This window comes from Vulpes lagopus, chromosome 10 (assembly GCF_018345385.1).
Source record: "Vulpes lagopus strain Blue_001 chromosome 10, ASM1834538v1, whole genome shotgun sequence".
Lineage (NCBI taxonomy): Eukaryota > Metazoa > Chordata > Mammalia > Carnivora > Canidae > Vulpes > Vulpes lagopus.
This window is the reverse complement of record NC_054833.1, coordinates 97,184,594-97,202,307: the sequence shown is the minus strand read 5'-3', so window position 1 is coordinate 97,202,307 and position 17,714 is coordinate 97,184,594. Positions and strand designations below refer to the sequence as shown.

The window sequence follows — 17,714 nt, the reverse complement described above, 5'->3', positions numbered from 1 at the left end:
CCTGGTTCCTTCTGGAGCCTCTGGGGGGGGAGACTGCTCCCTAGCCATTTTCAGCTTCCAGAGACACTGACATTTGTTGGATTGTGACTCCTTGATCTCGAAAGCCAGCAGCACTGCATCTGCCCATCTCCCTCTGACCATGGACAAACCTGGGTTCACGTCTTGTCATTGTCACTTCCCAGCTACGTGGCCTTGGGCAAGGAGCTTACCCTTTCTGAGCCTCACTATTCTTAGCTCTATAATGGGCCTACAATAGAATAGCAGAGGTGCTTCTACTGTGATGAATACACACAGAGTGTACAGCTCTGTGCCTAGAGGACCGGCTTGATACATATTAGCTCCTCATGGTGTGACTTCATACCAGTGGCTCCAAGGCCCTGGAAGCTGACAGATTCTGAGACAGGCTTCAGGTTGGGGCATAGAAGGGGGCAGTACTTTGGGAGGACTGTGACAAGAAGGTCCCTGAAGCTGCAAGTTTTCATAATTAGCCAGGCTGGGGGCCTACATGGCATCTATTTAAACCCAGATGGGGGAAAAGGGGTAGGAGGCCCTGTAGGTGCCCAAGCCCAGAATGATCCCTAGGAGCTAGGATTCTTCACTGAGGGGCTTAGAGACAGGGAGGGGGCTGAGCCCAGGAAGCCTGGAAACTTCTGTCAAGCCTGGCTTGAAAGTCAGAGGGTCATGGGGCAGCTTGGGTGCAAGACCAGGGCACTATGCCAGGACCCTGCATGTCAGGCAGTACCCAGCATGGGGCCACGGGCTGCTCGTGCTGAAGCTTTTACACAGAGGCCCCATGGAAGGGTCTCCAGGGTGTAAAGGGGGTCAATCATGGACAGCAGCTAGGAAGGACACAAGAGCAGAGTGTGGGGGAATTTAGGAATCAGGGATGATGGGTGGTGAGACTCAGACCCAGTCTCGTCAGGGCAGCAGGAATCAAGGGTGAGTGAGAACAGCCTCCTGGGTCATGTCTCCTTCATTGGAAGATTGGAAAAAGAGAGTAAATAGGGCTGGGCATTTGCCCCTAGATGCAGATATCTGAGAGGAAAAGAGGGACAGGAATGAGACTAGTAGTCAGGTTAGTAGGTAAGTGGATGAGGAGAGGCAGGTTGTGAGCTAGGGAGACAAAATGAGACAGGCACAGAATGCCACACAGAGATGGGTGGACATTTAGGGAGACACAGAATTAGAGACACAGAGAGACACACACAGAGAGACCCCACAGAGACAGAGACACAAAGAAAGACAGAGATGCAGAGACAGACACACACAGAGGGACAAGGAGGGAGGCCCCACAACAGAGGCCAGCTCACCAAACTCGCAGATGAAGGCAAACAGCTGTGTGCAGTTGTCTGAAGCCGCCCACCCAAAGGAAGCGTCTCTCCTGATGTAACCACAGGTGTTGAGAACAGGAGAGGCCTGTTTTCCATGCCAGTGGCTATAGCTCACATTGGAGGTGTCCAGCCAGATCCCTGGCCCTGGGATGGAAACACAACCACCAGGACTTGGAAACGTACTTCTGACCCCTTTTTATGAACAGGGCTTGCCTCAACTCAGCTCCCTGGTATGCAGGAGGTGCTCAATCAAGGCCAAGAGGCTGAGGGCCTTTCTTTCCCATGCCAACGACGAAGGGACATTGCTGGCTGTTATTGTCCAACACCCAGAAGGAAGAACTCAGCCTAAAAACCAGGGTGCCAAGTCAGGGACCCCAAACAAAGTAGCTTGATTGAGTACATGATGTTTCCAGCTCTGTGTTACTATAATCTAAAGAAAAGCACAGAAGTGTGTCTTGGGATGTTCAAAGAGAGGCAGGAGCCCTTGTCAGATATATATGGGCTATGCTGGGTTAAAATGGAAGCAGTTTTCCTTACTTCAGGACTCTTCAGTCCCTGATGTACTCTTGAAGAAGTGGTGTGTGTGCGTGTGTGTGTGTTACAAAGGCATTTCAAGGACAGAAACAGAAAACACTAAATATAAAATATTTACTCTGAAGACTTAAAAGTGTATATATTCATTTTGAAAAATAAAACAACTCCATACAGGTGGTTAAGAAATTTTTGGAGTGAAATGCAAAATGTGTAAAAGTAAAATGAAAACATCTCCCCTCTCCCAACCAATGGGATCCTCGCATTATTGTTATGTTTCTTGTGAATTGATCCAGACTGAATTGTACCCATTCATCATCTGTGAGTGCCTGAAATCTATTTACACAAATGCCATCATATTGCACATGGCACTCTGTCCCTTGTTTCTTAAATAACATTAAGTACTGGAGGTGATTACATGTCAGCCTACACATATCTACCTCATGTTCTGTAACAGCCATGTGATATCCCTTGGTGATTTTTAAATAGACACAACTCCTTTAGCTGCATATGAATGGACATTCAATATACAGAAATCCGCAGTTGCTATATCTACAAATCAAGAAACCATTCACTAGATATTACCTGAAGATGCACTTTTAGAATTCAAATCCTAAGGCTATGCATTTCCTAAAAGGAGCTTGCCCAACTGCTCCCTAATTAAGCCTTTCCATCGACTCTGGTATATAAGTGCTTAGCCCAAGACTGAGTTGCTTATTTCTAAACCCAGTAGCTTTGACAGGGCAATGTGAGGTGGAGGGACATTGGCCCAAGAGAGTCTTCACTGCCTTTCACCAGTAGCGTCCTCTTGAGTGAACCATTTCGTCCCCCTAGACTTCTTGTTCCTCATCCATAAAATAAGAGTAGCAATGTGTACCTCTTGGGGCAGGTGCAAGGATTACATATGAATCTTCATTTTTCCATTCTCTGCTATGTACAGGCACCAGAAAAAATGGCCAGAATCTGTTTCCTACCCTCGAGGATCTCATTGTCTAGGAAGGAAGACAGACACCTAAAAACTTAAAGTCATGCCGAAAATACCCTCCCAGAGGTGCGGACAAGACCTACAGGTGCAGAGAGAAGGACTTACCTGACTGTCCTGGGGTTGGAGAAAGAAGCCCTCACAGAGTAAAAAGTAAGGAAAAGTTTCTAGGAAGACCATTAAAATGAGACCATTTGATGAGAAGGGACTTGCTTTAATCCCGTAAGAAACGGGGAAAGGCATGTGGAAGTGCTTGCTTGCTTGCTTGCTTGCTTCTTTCTTTTTTTAAAGATTTATTTATTTGAGAGAGAGAAGGTGGAGGAAGGGGCACAGGGAGAGTGAAAGAGAAAGTTATGCAGACTGTACTCAGCACAGAGCCTGATGCGGGGCTTGATCTCATAACCCTGAGATCAGAACCTGAGCCAAAACCAAAAGTTGGATACTTAACTGACTACACCACCCAAGCACCCCTAGAAGTGCCTTGAGAATAGCTTAGTAAGTATTTCCTGAGACTCTGTTTTCTCATCTGTAAAATAGAAACAGCAATATTACCTCACTGGTTGTCATAGGGATTCAAGCTGATAATGGACTAGAAGTATGTAGGGATAGTGCCTTAGAAGAAGTCATTGCTAGTATTATTAGTATTGAGCACATTCAAACAAATGAATGTTTTCAGAGCATCAACTATGTGCTGGATTCTGTGCTAGGTACTGTACACAAGTGATTTCATTTGATCCACACAGCAACCAAAGAGGAGGATATCCTTACCATGAGAATTAGGATATCTTAATTTTGTTCCATGAGGCTCAGGGTAAGAAACATGAGTGAGAAACACAGCCACAAGCTTCCCGTGAAATACAGCTTTCACAGCACCTACCTCCTATGGTTCCATTCTGAGCCGAGTTCCCTACGAGTCCAATCCACCATTCCCTGTCCTGGGAGATGTGCTTCTGCAGGAACTGCTGTGTGTCTTCATCATGAATAAAGACCAAATGGCCCCCTTGCTCCTCGCACCAGCTCTGGGCACCATAGAAGGTTTGAGCGAAAGGCACAAATTCATAGCAAGAGTCTCTGAAGGCCACTTGGCTTTTGGAGCAAAAGCTTCCCTCCTCTGGCTTAGAGATTGTGGCCCTAAACCTCAGAGCAAGCCCCAAAAGTACCAAACTTGCTGCACTCATCCTTGAACCACTCCTGGAGCATCTGGCTGGAGCCAGCACTCAGGTCCTTCTTATACTGGTGCCTCACAATTATCTGCCATTCATCTTTCCTTCTCTCTTTGCATCAAATAATAGCAACTACCTCTTTTTAAGAAACAAAAGGCTCAGGATGAATGTTGTCTGCCTTTTTGCTTTGCCCAGCTCTTTTTTCAATGTCTGTTCCAAATCCAATTAATTTGCAAAATGGCCTTCGAGAGAAACATATAGCTCCTATCGCACCTGTCTGCTTCTCATTCGATCAACTGTTAGTTCTTGATAAAAAATTCCTTGCTATTGGTTTCATGTTGTTATCCTGGAGGACCACATGTTTCACAAGAAGTCATCAGCATGTGGAAAATATGTGATAAAAGAAAAATGGCAGGAAAGTGAGAGTGATGGGGTAGTAAAGAACCCAAGTTACATTCATCTCCAATCCTATTGTCTAGAGTGGTGGCTGTGCCCAAATGATAATCACATTCTCCCCAGCATGGCTTAAATCCTAATGGATATGTCTCCCTCTCTCTGATTCATCACATTATTACTCATGCCTGTTGGAGAAAACACATTTTCTATAAAATTGTTTTGATATCATTATGAAAACAATTAAAACTTCAAACCTGCTCATCCTCACCCACTGCCTAAACCCTCCATTTGGGTGTCCATGGTCTATGGATCAAGTTCAAGCTTCTCAGCTTTGTATACAATGCTCTGTATGAACTGGCCACTGACAGTATTTCCAAACACATACTCCAAATGTGAAGAAATAGACTCACTCATTGCTGATGGGAGTGTAAATTGGTACAACCTCCATTGTGGGCAGTTTGATAATATCTATCAAAAATTTAAAAGCATGAGCTCTTAGTTCAACTTCTAGAAATTTTACCTACAAATAAATTCATACATGTGCAAAATGTCATATGTATAAGGTTATTTATTACAGAATTTTTAAGAAGAAAGGATCTAATCTAAATGTCCATTGATTGGAAAGTGATCAATAAAACATGGTACATTCTCCATATGCACAAAAAATGAGCAAATTCTTTATATAAATATTTGGAGGGATATCTAAGATTTTTGCTAATATTGAAAGCAACGTATGAGAGACATTGTTGATGGTCCAATCCCATTTACACAAAAACATCTATGAATATTTATTTGTATGTGTAGAATAGATCTCATAAAGGACTTAAAGAGACTGGCAATAGAGATTGCCTGGGTCAGGAGTGGAGGGAGTTAGGTGAGTGGGAGAGAGGAGAGGGCAAGACTTTTACTTCACTTTTGAAACTTTTCCATCTTGTACCTTGTGAATATCTTACCTGTTCAAAAGGGTAAATTCTTTTTTAAAAAACATCTCATGGGTCCATCATCCCCCTACCAGCTCAAAGTTATAGCTCTTTGTAACTACCATAGTTCACTGCTAGCAACGTTTTTTTCATGCCTCTCTATGCCTGTGCTATTCCCTCTGCCAGGAACGGTTTTCTCTCTGGTCCTGCCCTGTCGACCTTCCTGATTCAGCTCAAACATCAGTTCCTTTGTGGATTTTGTAGACCTTGCCTCATATAATATGCCACTCCCTTCTGACTTTCCTTTTTCTTTTCTTTTTTTTTTTTTAAATAATTTTTTTTAATTTTTATTTATTTATGATAGGAACACAGAGAGAGAGAGAGAGGCAGAGACACAGGCGGAGGGAGAAGCAGGCTCCATGCACCGGGAGCCTGATGTGGGATTCGATCCCGGATCTCCAGGATCGAGCCCTGGGCCAAAGGCAGGCGCCAAACCGCTGCGCCACCCAGGGATCCCATCCTTTTTCTTTCTTTCAATAAAAACTTAAGATAGAGTTCACATACCATACAATCACCCATTTAAAATATGCAGATCAGTGGTTTTTAGTATATTCACAAAGTTGTGCAGCCTTCACCATGATTGATTTTAGAACTTTTGCATGACCCCAAAAGGAAACCCTTTACCCGTTGGCATTCACTGCCAAACCTCTATCCCGCAGCTTCTGACAACCACTGATCTCCTTTCTGGCTCTGTGGGTTTGCATCCTCTGCACATTTCATATACACAGAATCCCCAAACGTGTGGTTTTTGTGACCAGCTCCTTTCATGTCAGCATAGTGTGTTCAAGCTTCCTCCATCTTATAGTGTGGACCATTACTTCACTACTTTACTCCTTTTGTTTGTTTGTTTTCTTTTGACACCCAATAAAAGTTTATAGAATAAAATTGAATGAAGAGGGACACCTGGGTGGCTCAGCAGTTGAGCGTCTGCCTTTGGCTCTGGGCGTGATCCTGGAGTCTGGGATCGAGTTCCACATTGGGCTCCCTGTAGGGAGCCTGCTTCTCCTCCCTCTGTCTGTGTCTCTGCCTCTCTGGGTCTCTCGTGAATAAATAAATAAAATCTTTTTTTTTTATAAATTTTGTTTATTTATTCATGAGAGACACAGAGGGAGAGAGGTAGAGACACAGGCAGAGGGAGAAACAGGCTCCATGCAGGGAGCCCGACATGGGACTCGATCCCAGGTCTTCAGGATCATGCCCTGGGCTGAAGGCAGCGCTAAACCGCTGAGCCACCTGGGCTGCCCCTAAATAAATAAAATCTTAAAAAAACAAAACAACAACAACAACAACAAAAACTGAATGAAGAGTTTTCCAGAACTCATATATTCCCCCACCTTAGCTTCTTGTTTGCGGAGCAATGTTTGTTGTTCATGAGAACTTTCCAAATTAACTGAGTTTGACACAATTACAAAGTTGCTTCGGTGGTGGGAAAAATTGTAATTACTAACACCAGAGTTCCTCTTGGGCACTTTTCCTAGATAGGCCACTTGGGTTGGGCCAGGGGAGACAGCAAGGGTATGGTTTGTACTATTACAACAAAGCACAGCACTGGATGACTGGTCTGCATAAGAAGTCAGTGATTCAAGGTTGGAGAAAAGACTATATAACATGGGGTAGGACTCTAGAACATTCAAAAAAGATATTAGGCAAGGTGCCTGAGTGGCTCAATTTGTTGGGCACCTGCCTTTGGCTCAGGTCATACTCAGGTCATGATCCCAGGGTGCCTGCTCAGCAAGGAGCCTGCTTCTCCCTCTCCCTGTGTCCCCTACTTGTACTCTCTCATGCGTTCTCTCTCTCAAATAAATAAACAAAATCTTTAAAGAAAAAGGTATTAGGGAAATAGTTTCTTACAGCAGGGTGGCCAAAGACTTTCAGAACACAGTGGTCTAATATGTGGCTTTAAATTACTCACTTACGGGACACCTGGGTGGCTAGGCGGTTGAGCATCTGCCTTCGGCTCAGGGCATCATCCCAGGGTCTGGGATCGAGTCCTACATTGGGCTCCTTGCAGGGAGCCTACTTCTCCCTCTATGTCTCTGCCTCTCTCTCTCTCTCTCTGTCTCTCTCTCTCTCCTCATAAATATGTAAATAAATAAAAATCTTAAAAAAATAAAATACTCACTTGCTCTGACATAATTCAACTTTTCTCCCCCTCCCCATTTCCTCCTCTGGTCCCTGGCAACCATTACTCTCTGTCTCTATGGATTTGCAGATTTGGAACATTTCATGTAAATGGAATTATACAATATGTGAACTTTTGTGTCTAGCTTTTTTCACTCAGCCTAATTTTTTTCCAGCATCATCCATGTTGGAGGGTGTATTAGTACTTCATACCTTTCATATAGCTAAATAATGTCCTGTATATGGATATATTACATTTTGCTTATCCATTCATCCATTGATGGACATTTTGGTTATTTTATTCTTGCAAGAAAGGGATAGTCTCTTAATCTCTGCTTGTACCATGACTGGCACACAGTAGGACTCAATGAACATTTCTCAGCCTGGCGCCACCTCTCAGGTCCTTGGGTGTTGGGAGAGGTTGAGAGGATGTGATTGCTAATCCACCCATGAGTGGGACCCAGGCAATTAGAAGCTCCTCATGCCCTCCCCGTCCTTAGAATGTGCATTCTGGTTGCCTTCCTCACTCCCAGAAGCTGTCTCAAGGACACAGCCTTGAGATAGTGATATGGTGTGGAAATCATTTGGACAGTATACATGACTCAACCCAGTTAAAGCCTTTATATAAACTTTTAAGATTTGGCTGGTAAGTATGGAGATCTACCTAGGACAAGCCTTGTATGTTAAGTTCCCTTGCTTGTTAAACCTGCCGCCTACTAGTCTGGAGTGATCTGCTTCTTCCTTAGGTCTCTTCCTGCCCTAGTTGTACAGAGGCCAGTTTTCGAACCAACACCAGGGCTGACCCTTGACCCCCATCCCTTTCCCAGAAGCCCTTCCAAGCCCTCTGGAGTAGCCCTGCCAGTAGCCCAGAGCAGGACTCGATGTCATTGCTGAGTCATAGGCTGGAACACAGAGAACACTGGTCTCTTATCTCCAGGGGCCAAGCGCCTAATGACTTCTATTAGAAAACTATGTGGAAGGCCGCATACAGTGATAATGTATCTCCTGAGTAAAAGCTTAATTTACGTCCTCCATGGAACATGCTTGGAGACATTTGATAACAAATGCAAATCTGCAGGCTAAATTCCACTTCTGCTTTCTTTACATTCTGATAAATTGCAGACTCCTGGGCACAGAATTCATCTTGGTGAAGTCAGCATGCAATGTGCCTTAGCATCTGTGTACATGAAGAAAGTAAGTAGGGCATGCTGACCTGTGTGAGCCTGTCCCCAGCGATCTGACCCAGCTGCTTGAGCCTCTAAACCCTGCTTTTCAGGACCATCAAATGAAAACAGAAAGAGAGCAAATTTGGAGTAAGCAAAGTAAGCAAATTTGGGGTCTCAAGTCAATGAACATCTTCATAAAAATGTTCATGCCCTGTGGCACAGCCATCCCAATTCTGGGAATGGACCCATTTTAGTTTGAGTTCCCCCAGACGTTAATGAGACAAGAATTCAAGAGCAAGCAGTTTATTTAGGAGGGCATGCAGGAAACAGTAGCAGGGGAGAAGGGAGTACATTGCTTTATATGAATTGATGTTTTTATTGGCCATAAATGAATTGAATCTTTGCCCTCCATTCAACTGAAAAGACAACATAACAAGAGAATCCTTATGGTCCCCTTACCCTAAGACAGTTTCATTTCTTTGTGGTTCCTTCAAGTGCTTCTTGCCTTGGAGATGGGTGTTTGCTCAGGCACAACTGTGGTGTGCACATAATTAGTTCATAGGATGCTTCCCACTTAGCTTTCAATGGTAGGACTTTTCCATGTTGCTAAAGGGCTTTGGAATTGGCATGGTGGGGGCTGTGCTCCCTTTCCCTGAATGGACATTTACTACACCATTCCCACAGTGATAGACACTTTGTGCAGTTTTCGTCACTTGTTACATATTCAATTTTGCAATTCTAGTCAACACTGCTGTGAACATCTTTTTGCACTTGCCATTTAGCCTAAGCTATCTCCTGAGGGTTGTTAGCAGGCATTACCAAGGACCCATCTTAACCCCTCACACTTACCACGTGAGGCTTCTAAATGCAAGCCTCTACAGCTTTCTGCCTCCCTGTGCACACAAGGGACTGGATGGAGGTGCTTGAAAGTTTGTGCCTCTTGTGAAAAACTTTCACCCTTGATTGGCCAGGTTGGTGGATCAATTCCCCAGATCCCTCAAGATAACTCTAAAGCGCGCTGACAGCCCAACTCACAGCCCAACAGCCAGACTGAGCTTTGATTGCCCATGATGGTAACAGCCTTGATAATGCAGCATTAACATCTTCCCTCCCTGTTTCACTTCCCCATACTCTTCCTGGCATTTCCTGGCTTCCCCTCCCAAATAAGCCACTTGCACTTGAATCCTTGCCTGGCCCACAGGATACAAACATCTTCATGATTCTTGCTATGGACTCAGTGCTTATTTAAACCAGATCAATTATCTTTTAGTTTTTCATATTGCTGATCCCACTTGAGGACTCAAGTCCATTTGCCAGGTCAAATCCCAGGAAACAGGCTCACGTAGCTGAGCTGTGTCTTGCACACTTTCCTGATGGTTTCAATTTTATACTTAGGGATCCATCTCTGAGCAGCTAATAATGACCTCAGGGCATTGGGATGGTGGACGGTATTCTTGTTTTTTTTTTTTTTTAAGATTTTTTATTTATTCATTCATGAGAGACACAGAGAGGGAGAGAGAGGCAGAGACACAGGCAGAGGGAGAAGCAGGCTCCATGCAGGGAGCCCGACGTGGGACTCGATCCCGGGACTCCAGGATCACGCCCTGGACTGAAGGCGGCGCTAAACCACTGAGCCACCCAGGAATCCCCTATTCTTGGTTTTTTAGACGTGTATGTAGGTGAGTCCTTTGTGTTTGCTAAGCCGTTTGCTTCTGTCAGGTGGGTAGACCTGGATCTTGAAGGGCTAACCAGGAAGAATGGGGTGGGGATAGAGGTAGAGGTGAGGGGAGAGCTAGTAGAAAGAGTGCCTCAGGGAGAGGCCCTATAATACCAATTCCTTATTTCTTGTCAGTACCTCAGAACCAGTATAAACTACAACCCCCTGCATTATCATCCACACAGTGTTCTGCCTCCAGTTTCATTCATGCAGTTTCTTTACAAGAGTGCTTCTTTTTGGGGCACTCGGGTGGCTCGGTTGAGCATCTGACTCTTGGCTTCAGCCCAGGTTGTGATGGGATCAAGCCCCACATGAGGTTCTGTCTCAGTAGGAAGTCTGCTTGAGGTTCTCTTTCACTCCCCCTCTGCCCCTGCCTCTGCATGCTCAGCTCTCTCTAAAATTAAAAAAAAAAAAATCTTAAGCGATGCCTGGGTGGCTCAGTGGTTGAGCATCTGCATGCCTCAGGATGTGATCCTGGAGTTCTGGGATCGAGTCCCACGTGGGCTCCCTGCAGGGAGCCTGCTTCTCCTCTGCCTATGTCGCTGCCTCTTTCTCCGTGCCTCTCATGAATGAATAAATAAAATCTTTAAATAAAAAAAAATCTTAAAAAACAAACGAATGCCTCTTCTTATACATTTGCTCGTACAGCTGCATCCTTTTCTCAAGTATGGCTCAGCTATAAACCTCGTCTCTGAAGCCTTCTCAGAGCCTACAGGAGTTAACTGCCCTGTCTTCCATGTCCTCATAGCAGTTTAACCTACTTCCATGTTAACACTGTTTAAAAGTCTCTAGCCATAAAAAAAAGAGAGAGAGAGAAAGAGCAAGAGAGGAACTATGAGCTTGGCTGTAAAAATAAGTCCATGTATATATAGCCTTTAAAATTTCTACTTTTAAACTGTTTTTGCTTAATGACTATTGTGGGCTCAATTGTGTCTTCCAGAAAGACACGCTGGAGTCCTAAGCCTTGGTGCCTGTGAATGTGCCTTCTTTGGAAATGGGGACTTTGGCAATGTAATCAAGATGAGGTCATGGTGGGTGAAGGTGGATCCAAACACAGTGACAGGGTCCTTATAAGAAAGGGAAGAATCTGAGCACAGAGGCAAACAGACACAGAGGAGAAAAGGCTACGTGACAACAGAGGCAGAGACTGGAGCCAGGGAACATTAAGAACGGCTGGCAACCACACCAGAAGTTAGAAGAAGAGGAGGGATTTTCCCCTAGAGACTTCAGAAGGCTCATGGCTTCACTGACACTTTGATTTTGGACTTCTGACCTCCAGAACTGTGACAGAATAAATTTCTGTTTAAGCGTTTGTGGCGGTACTTTGTCATGGCAGCCCTAGAAAACCAGTATGATGATGATATAGCACGGTGAGGCCACGTGTCTGTCATTCATTCATTCAATAAATATTTGTTGAGCCCCCACTACATGCTAGCCACTGTGTTAAACCCTGGATTTTAAACTGGAGAATGACATGATCAGGCTTGCATTTCAGGCAGATCACCTGGCAGCAGCAGGGAAGGTAGATTGAAGTAGGTGGGATTGGAGGCAGGGAGGCCAGGAGAAGGCTGTTCCCAACAGGTGAGCAGTAGTGAGGATGGTAGTTAGGGGGCTGGAGGAAAAAAGGAACAATCTGAAGATTAGTTAGGAGGCAGAAATGTCAGGTCTACAGTTGTAAGTTGAATTTTTGTGACACTTCACTGACTGAGCCCTGAGTACAACACCATGGAAGTTAGAATGTTTCAGCTCAGGCATTAGAAGGTACTTCCTTTTCTACCAATAATGTCCTCTGTGTTTCAGTCTTGTTTCTTCTACCTCCCAGGTATAGCATATTATATAATATTATTTATTAAATAATTATTAAATAATTATTATTTGCTTTCCTTTCTTCCCTATTAAGCTGTGAGTTCATTGAGTTGAGGGCTTAATGATTTTTCCATCTTTCTATCTCTCTTGTACCCAATGTGATCTGCAGGTAATAGGACTCTGTGGGATTGATGAACCCTCCTATGTGTTAATGGGGTTAGTTGTGGTCTTTTGTTTTGGTGGTGAAGTCGGCCCTCCAGGAATCCTAGGGCAGCCCCCCTGCCACTCCCTACGTCCTGCTTCCTGTCCAGGTCTGTGGAGAGCAGTGGTGTTCTGGAGCTCACCACTGATACTCTCCCTTGGGAAGGCAGCTGCCACCTTTGCTAGGACTTTGCCTATACCTTGAACCCTGCTATCTAAGATTTCCACATTGTCTGCTCAGTTTGTCATGCTGGCTAATTAAAGCCACCATTTAGAAGCCAACTTAATTGGAAAACTGCAAAGTAATTTAGATATGATAACAGTATCTCCATAAAGGGAAATATTAACTCATTTTTGGCAGTGACTTTGAAATAGGAGATACAGAATTACAAAATAAGGCCGTTGTGTTGTGATTTTTTTTTATAGCAGAAAAACTTTTCGAATTCAGTTTTACTTCTTCACCATATGACTGCTTAATGGATGCAACACATCCCATGGAAAAAGTGGCCTCTGGAAAGGCAGCCTCCTCTTCCTTGCTGCTTCCCCACATTATAAGGTAAGAGGATCCCACGCTCATATCTTCTACCCCTCTGCCACATGTGCGATCTATGGCCCAAGGGCACAACCTCACCAAACTTCAGCTGCTTCCTCAATAAAAAAAGGGGGTAATAATAGTACCTGCCAGCTCTGTGCCAGAATTAGAAGATACGGTGTGTGCAAAATACAGAGGAGGGGACTTTGTCTGTGAATGCCTCAACTTCCCCCCACCAAAGGGAGGAGATGAAGGCTTCCTGCTTGCCCAGGGAGCATCTCGGGCCCTCCAAAGGGCAGACTATGTGTGGTCCCATACCAAGTCCTGCACCCTCTGGAAGTGAATTCTCTTCTACAGTCTCTGCATCGCTGCTGGAGGCAGTATGGCCAGCTTGTGCAAACGTGTGTGACTTGGGAAAAGCCTGGGAAATACTTGACCTGACTTGAGGAAGAGCCCTGCCAGGCAGCACCTCCATGGAACTCCCACCCTTCACTGGCTCTCTGCTTCTTCCTGCTTCCCTCTCGGCAACCCCAGCCTCCAGGCCCCAAGTCTGCAAACATTTACCTCTTTCTTCTATCTCCTGCGTGCCATCTTCCTCTGGCCCCTGCTCACCTCTCCGGCTTCTCTCCTGTCCCAGCCTCACGCCTCCAATAATCATCCAGAGCCATGTGGGGTGGCCATGTGTTGTGATGCCTCTGGATCTGCAACCTTCCCAGGTTCTCTGCTTGGCCAGCTCCCAGCTTCTGGTTTACCATTGCCATTTTCAGGAAGCATGGACATTCCCTGTCTTCACCATGCCCCTTGGCCCTGGAGGACTTCCCCCACTTCCTCTCTGGTGCCACAGCAGGCTGTGTCACCTCTGGTGTGCATCTGCTCCCACTGGATGGGTGGTATTACATATTTGAGGGACAGATGAATGAATGAGTGAATGAATGAACACATGAGCTATTTCACATTTTTACCATTGCCAACCATGGAATTGTCTGACACTTGTACCCTCTAAACTGACCTGCAGTGTAGCCATAGCTGCCTCTCTCCACCTCAGTCATATATAAATGCCGTCTTAGCAGCTCTCCTGCTAGCTCAGCATTGTCAGTAGAACTTCCCCTCATGATGGGGATGTTCTATCTGCACATGCCAGTATGGCAGCTCCTAGCCACATGTGTCTATGGAGCCTTTGAAATGTGGTTCATATGAACAAGGAATATAATTTCATTGTAATTAATTTGTACTTATATTTATATAGCCAGCTGCATGCTTCTTGTGGCTACTGTAGTGGGGAGCACAGCTAATCTCCTAGTTTAATGCCTTCGTTGGACATGATCTCTTAACTTAGGACACCATTGTCTACAGTATGAAGCCCAAATTCTTGCATACTTGCACAATCTAGTCCCTAAACCACTTTCTGCCCTTATCTCAGTGCTAGCAGAGATGATTAGTGATTCCAAGTATGGCCTCTGGAGTCAAGCTGCTTGGGTTCGAAGTCCAGCCTCAGGGGGCTGGCAAATTACCTAACTCCTCTGAGGGTCACTTCCATTATCTGTAAAATGGAGTAGAATACCTATACTTAGGGTTTTTGTGAGGAGGACATGCATTCCTATGTGCCAAAGGCTTAGAAGAATGCCTGGCACATAGGAAGTTCTCAGTAAATGGCACCTATAAATATCATTATTTCTCTCTGTGTCCCTGGCACAGCCAGCCTGTCCTCCTCACTGTCCCCTCACTAAATTGTCCAGCTCCATGTCATCATTCACACTAGTCCTCCTCTTTGCCTACCCAAACACTTCCCACTCTCAAGTGCACCCCTTCCTCCAGGAAGCCCTCTTTACCAACCTACCCAAGCCTGAGCAAACTTTCCTTCCTCAGAACTCCCATAATACTTCTTATCTGTGCCTCTTCTAGAGCAGCTGTGATAGGCAACTAGTTATTACTTACTGTGTACATGTCTTCACAGCCAGAGTAGAACAAACTTAAAATCCTAGACTAGGTCATGAATGTATATTTTACTTACAGGGACAGGCCAGATATGTATGCATTGTAACTGGAAAAAAATTAGCATTTCCGAGTATCATGTTAGCTGATCTTTCCGATTTTTCTCTTTCCCAAGAAAAGAAAGGAGAGGAACATGCTCTAAGCTCTCACTTATTCTCAGCACCACAGTGGATATGATGACAGTTTTTATAGTTTAATTTAAACTTGGCAGCCATCTGGTGGGCTAGGTATTATAATTCCTATTTTCAAGATCAGTCAACTGAGGGTCTGAGATTGAAGCAAGCAATACAGACACTCAGCTAGTAAGTGGAAGAGCTATGGCTCCAATGAAAATAGGTCCCTTGAGGTTGCTGGGGCCAAAGATGGCCCAATAAGGGACCACACCAGCCAGATACCATGTTCACACCTTTACTCAGCCACCCTCGGCTGGCTCTGGGATTTGCACTAACCAATAGAAGGCAGTGAAGTGAAACTATGCCAGTCCTGGGCTCATCCTTACAGGAGACTGGCAACTTCCTCTCTCTTGAAATACTTTTGGGATTTTTCCCATTGATTCCCTGTATGAGTGAAACCATATCATGTTTGTCCTCCGATTGACTTACTTCACTCAGCATAATCCCCTCCAGTTCCATCCACATCAAAGCAAATGGTGGGGAAAATTAGAGAGGGTGTCAAAACATGAGAGACTCCTAACTCTGGGAAATGAACAAGGGGTAGTGGAAGGGGAGGTGGGTGGGGGGATGGGGTGACTGGGTGACGGGTACTGAGGGGGGCACTTGATGGGATGAGCACTGAGTGTTATACTATATGCTGGCAAGTTGAACTCCAATAAAAAATATACAAAAATAGATAAGTAAATAAATAAAATCTTTTAAAAAAGAAAAAAGAAATACTTTTGGGAGGCTTTTGCTGCCATGGAAGGAGTCCAGCGATCCTGCTGGAGAGATCCCAAGGAGAAGGTCAAGGACAGGCCCTGAGGCCACATGGAGAGGGAGAGAAGCCCAGACCCAGCCCCCAACTGGCAGACCCAGTTGACTGCCAGCTGACTTGTAACCACATAAGGAACCCCAAGTGGTGAAAACAGAAACATTCCCAGCAGAGCCAATGAGCCCACACAATGGAGCCCAGGGAGGTAAGAACAATGACGGTTGCTTTAAGTCACTAAGTTTTGGAGTGGTTTAAGACGAGCTACATGTTCACATTGTCCTGCTCTCTTTTGCACTGGCCAGTTTTCGGTCCACTTGAAGGCAGCAATGCATTATAAAAATTGTCTGTGGGACATCCACTTTTGCTCTCCTACCTCCATCTATTCTTCAACCAGAGACTTCAGCAAGTGGTAAGCATTACCATGTAATGGGGAGGAATATGCACTGACTAGCTGTTGACCTGAATCATGTTCCTTCACATCTCTGAGGCTTTAAAAATAAGATTGTCAATGACTCCCTGGCAGGGATGTGTAGGAATTAAATAAAATACTGCTAATCAGACACCTAGCATGGTACTTGGCACATGTCAAGCATCCAGTGAATGATGTTTATGAGAGGCTGAAGAACAGGCCAGGAGACAGCTCCTACTGGTGACAAGTCTCTTGTCCCACTCTTCCCTTATTAGCAAAGACCTAGAAAGCAGAGGTCAGGCTTTCATGCGGCCAGAGCAATGCCAGAGCTTCCTGAGAAAGAGCAGCTGCTGCTTGTTATCTGTGTTTACAAAGAAGGAGGATGGACATTCAACATGAAGGCTGTCCTGTGAACCGCTGCAGGCCCCTCAACCCCTTTGGGAAATGTATGTCCTTTGGGATATGAAGACTCTGCCTCCCAACAAAAAGAACAACATAGGAGTGAAGAAGGCAGAGACTGAGTCTCATTAACTGTCTCTATAACCCCAGAGCCTGGCAACTAGCCAGTGTATGTTCAAAGAAGGTACAGAATTATTTTCCTGCTTCATTCACTGTTTTATTTCCAGCACATAGTAGGTGTTTAGTAAAAATGTGTTGAATGAATAAATGAATGTGGGGATGAATGAATGTTGCACGGCCTGTAGCCAACACTGCAGGTTGCCTGTCCCAAGCCATTGCCTCTGCTCCTTGCTAATGGATTCCTGGTGTGAGTCTGGTGGCAACATGCTGCCCAGGAAGCCTCCTGATGGGTTTAAGAAAATCAGGGCACTCTGGCTCCTCCTTGTCAGGAATTGGTCTAAGGGTGGTCATGCAATACCGTTTAGCCAATGAGATTTTTTTTTAAGATTTTATTTTTTCATGAGAGACACACAAAGAGAGAAGCAGAGACATTAGGCAGAAGGAGAAACAGAAAGAAAAAAAAAAAAAGAAGAAGAAGAAGAAGAAGAAGGAGAAACAGGCTCTATTTAGGGAGCCCGATGTGGGACTTGATCCAAGGACTCCGGGATCACGCCCTGAGCCGAAGGCAGACACTCAACTGCTGAGCCACCCAGGCGTCCCTAGCCAATGAGATTAAGAGAAAAATCTGCTTGGGCAGATTCTGGGAAAGGTTTTCCTTGGCATGAAGAGAGGGAGCTATAAGAAGGAAATGCCTCCTTTATCCCTACCTTGTGGCTCGGCTTTAGCACAGTATTCTGTAAGACATGATTCCTGGGTTGAAGGCAATCACTCATAAGCAAAACTGAGCCCAAGGATGAGAAGCCAGCCCTCTGAGGACGGCATGGTGGTGCCTGATGAGATGGGCCAGATGAGCTTCCTGGCCACCTAGGACCCCCAGATGACTTGATGTCTGAGACAAATGAGCATCCTCAGGGTTTCTGCGGATATTCTGTTACTATCAG

At 45.0% G+C, this 17,714-nt stretch overlaps 1 protein-coding gene across 1 annotated transcript in view; it reads right to left on the bottom strand.

Annotated features, from left to right (window-relative positions):
• Window positions 1–4,022, bottom strand: part of PKD1L2 (polycystin 1 like 2) — an 87,436-nt gene extending 83,414 nt beyond the window's left edge. Inside the window, exons 1-2 of the mRNA XM_041773043.1 lie at window positions 3,722–4,022; window positions 1,311–1,475 (exon numbers count right to left, since the gene is read on the bottom strand). Coding sequence (XP_041628977.1) covers window positions 1,311–1,475; window positions 3,722–4,022 — 466 coding nt within the window. The remainder of the gene's footprint in view (window positions 1–1,310; window positions 1,476–3,721) is intronic.
• Between the last annotated feature and the right edge of the window lie 13,692 nt (window positions 4,023–17,714).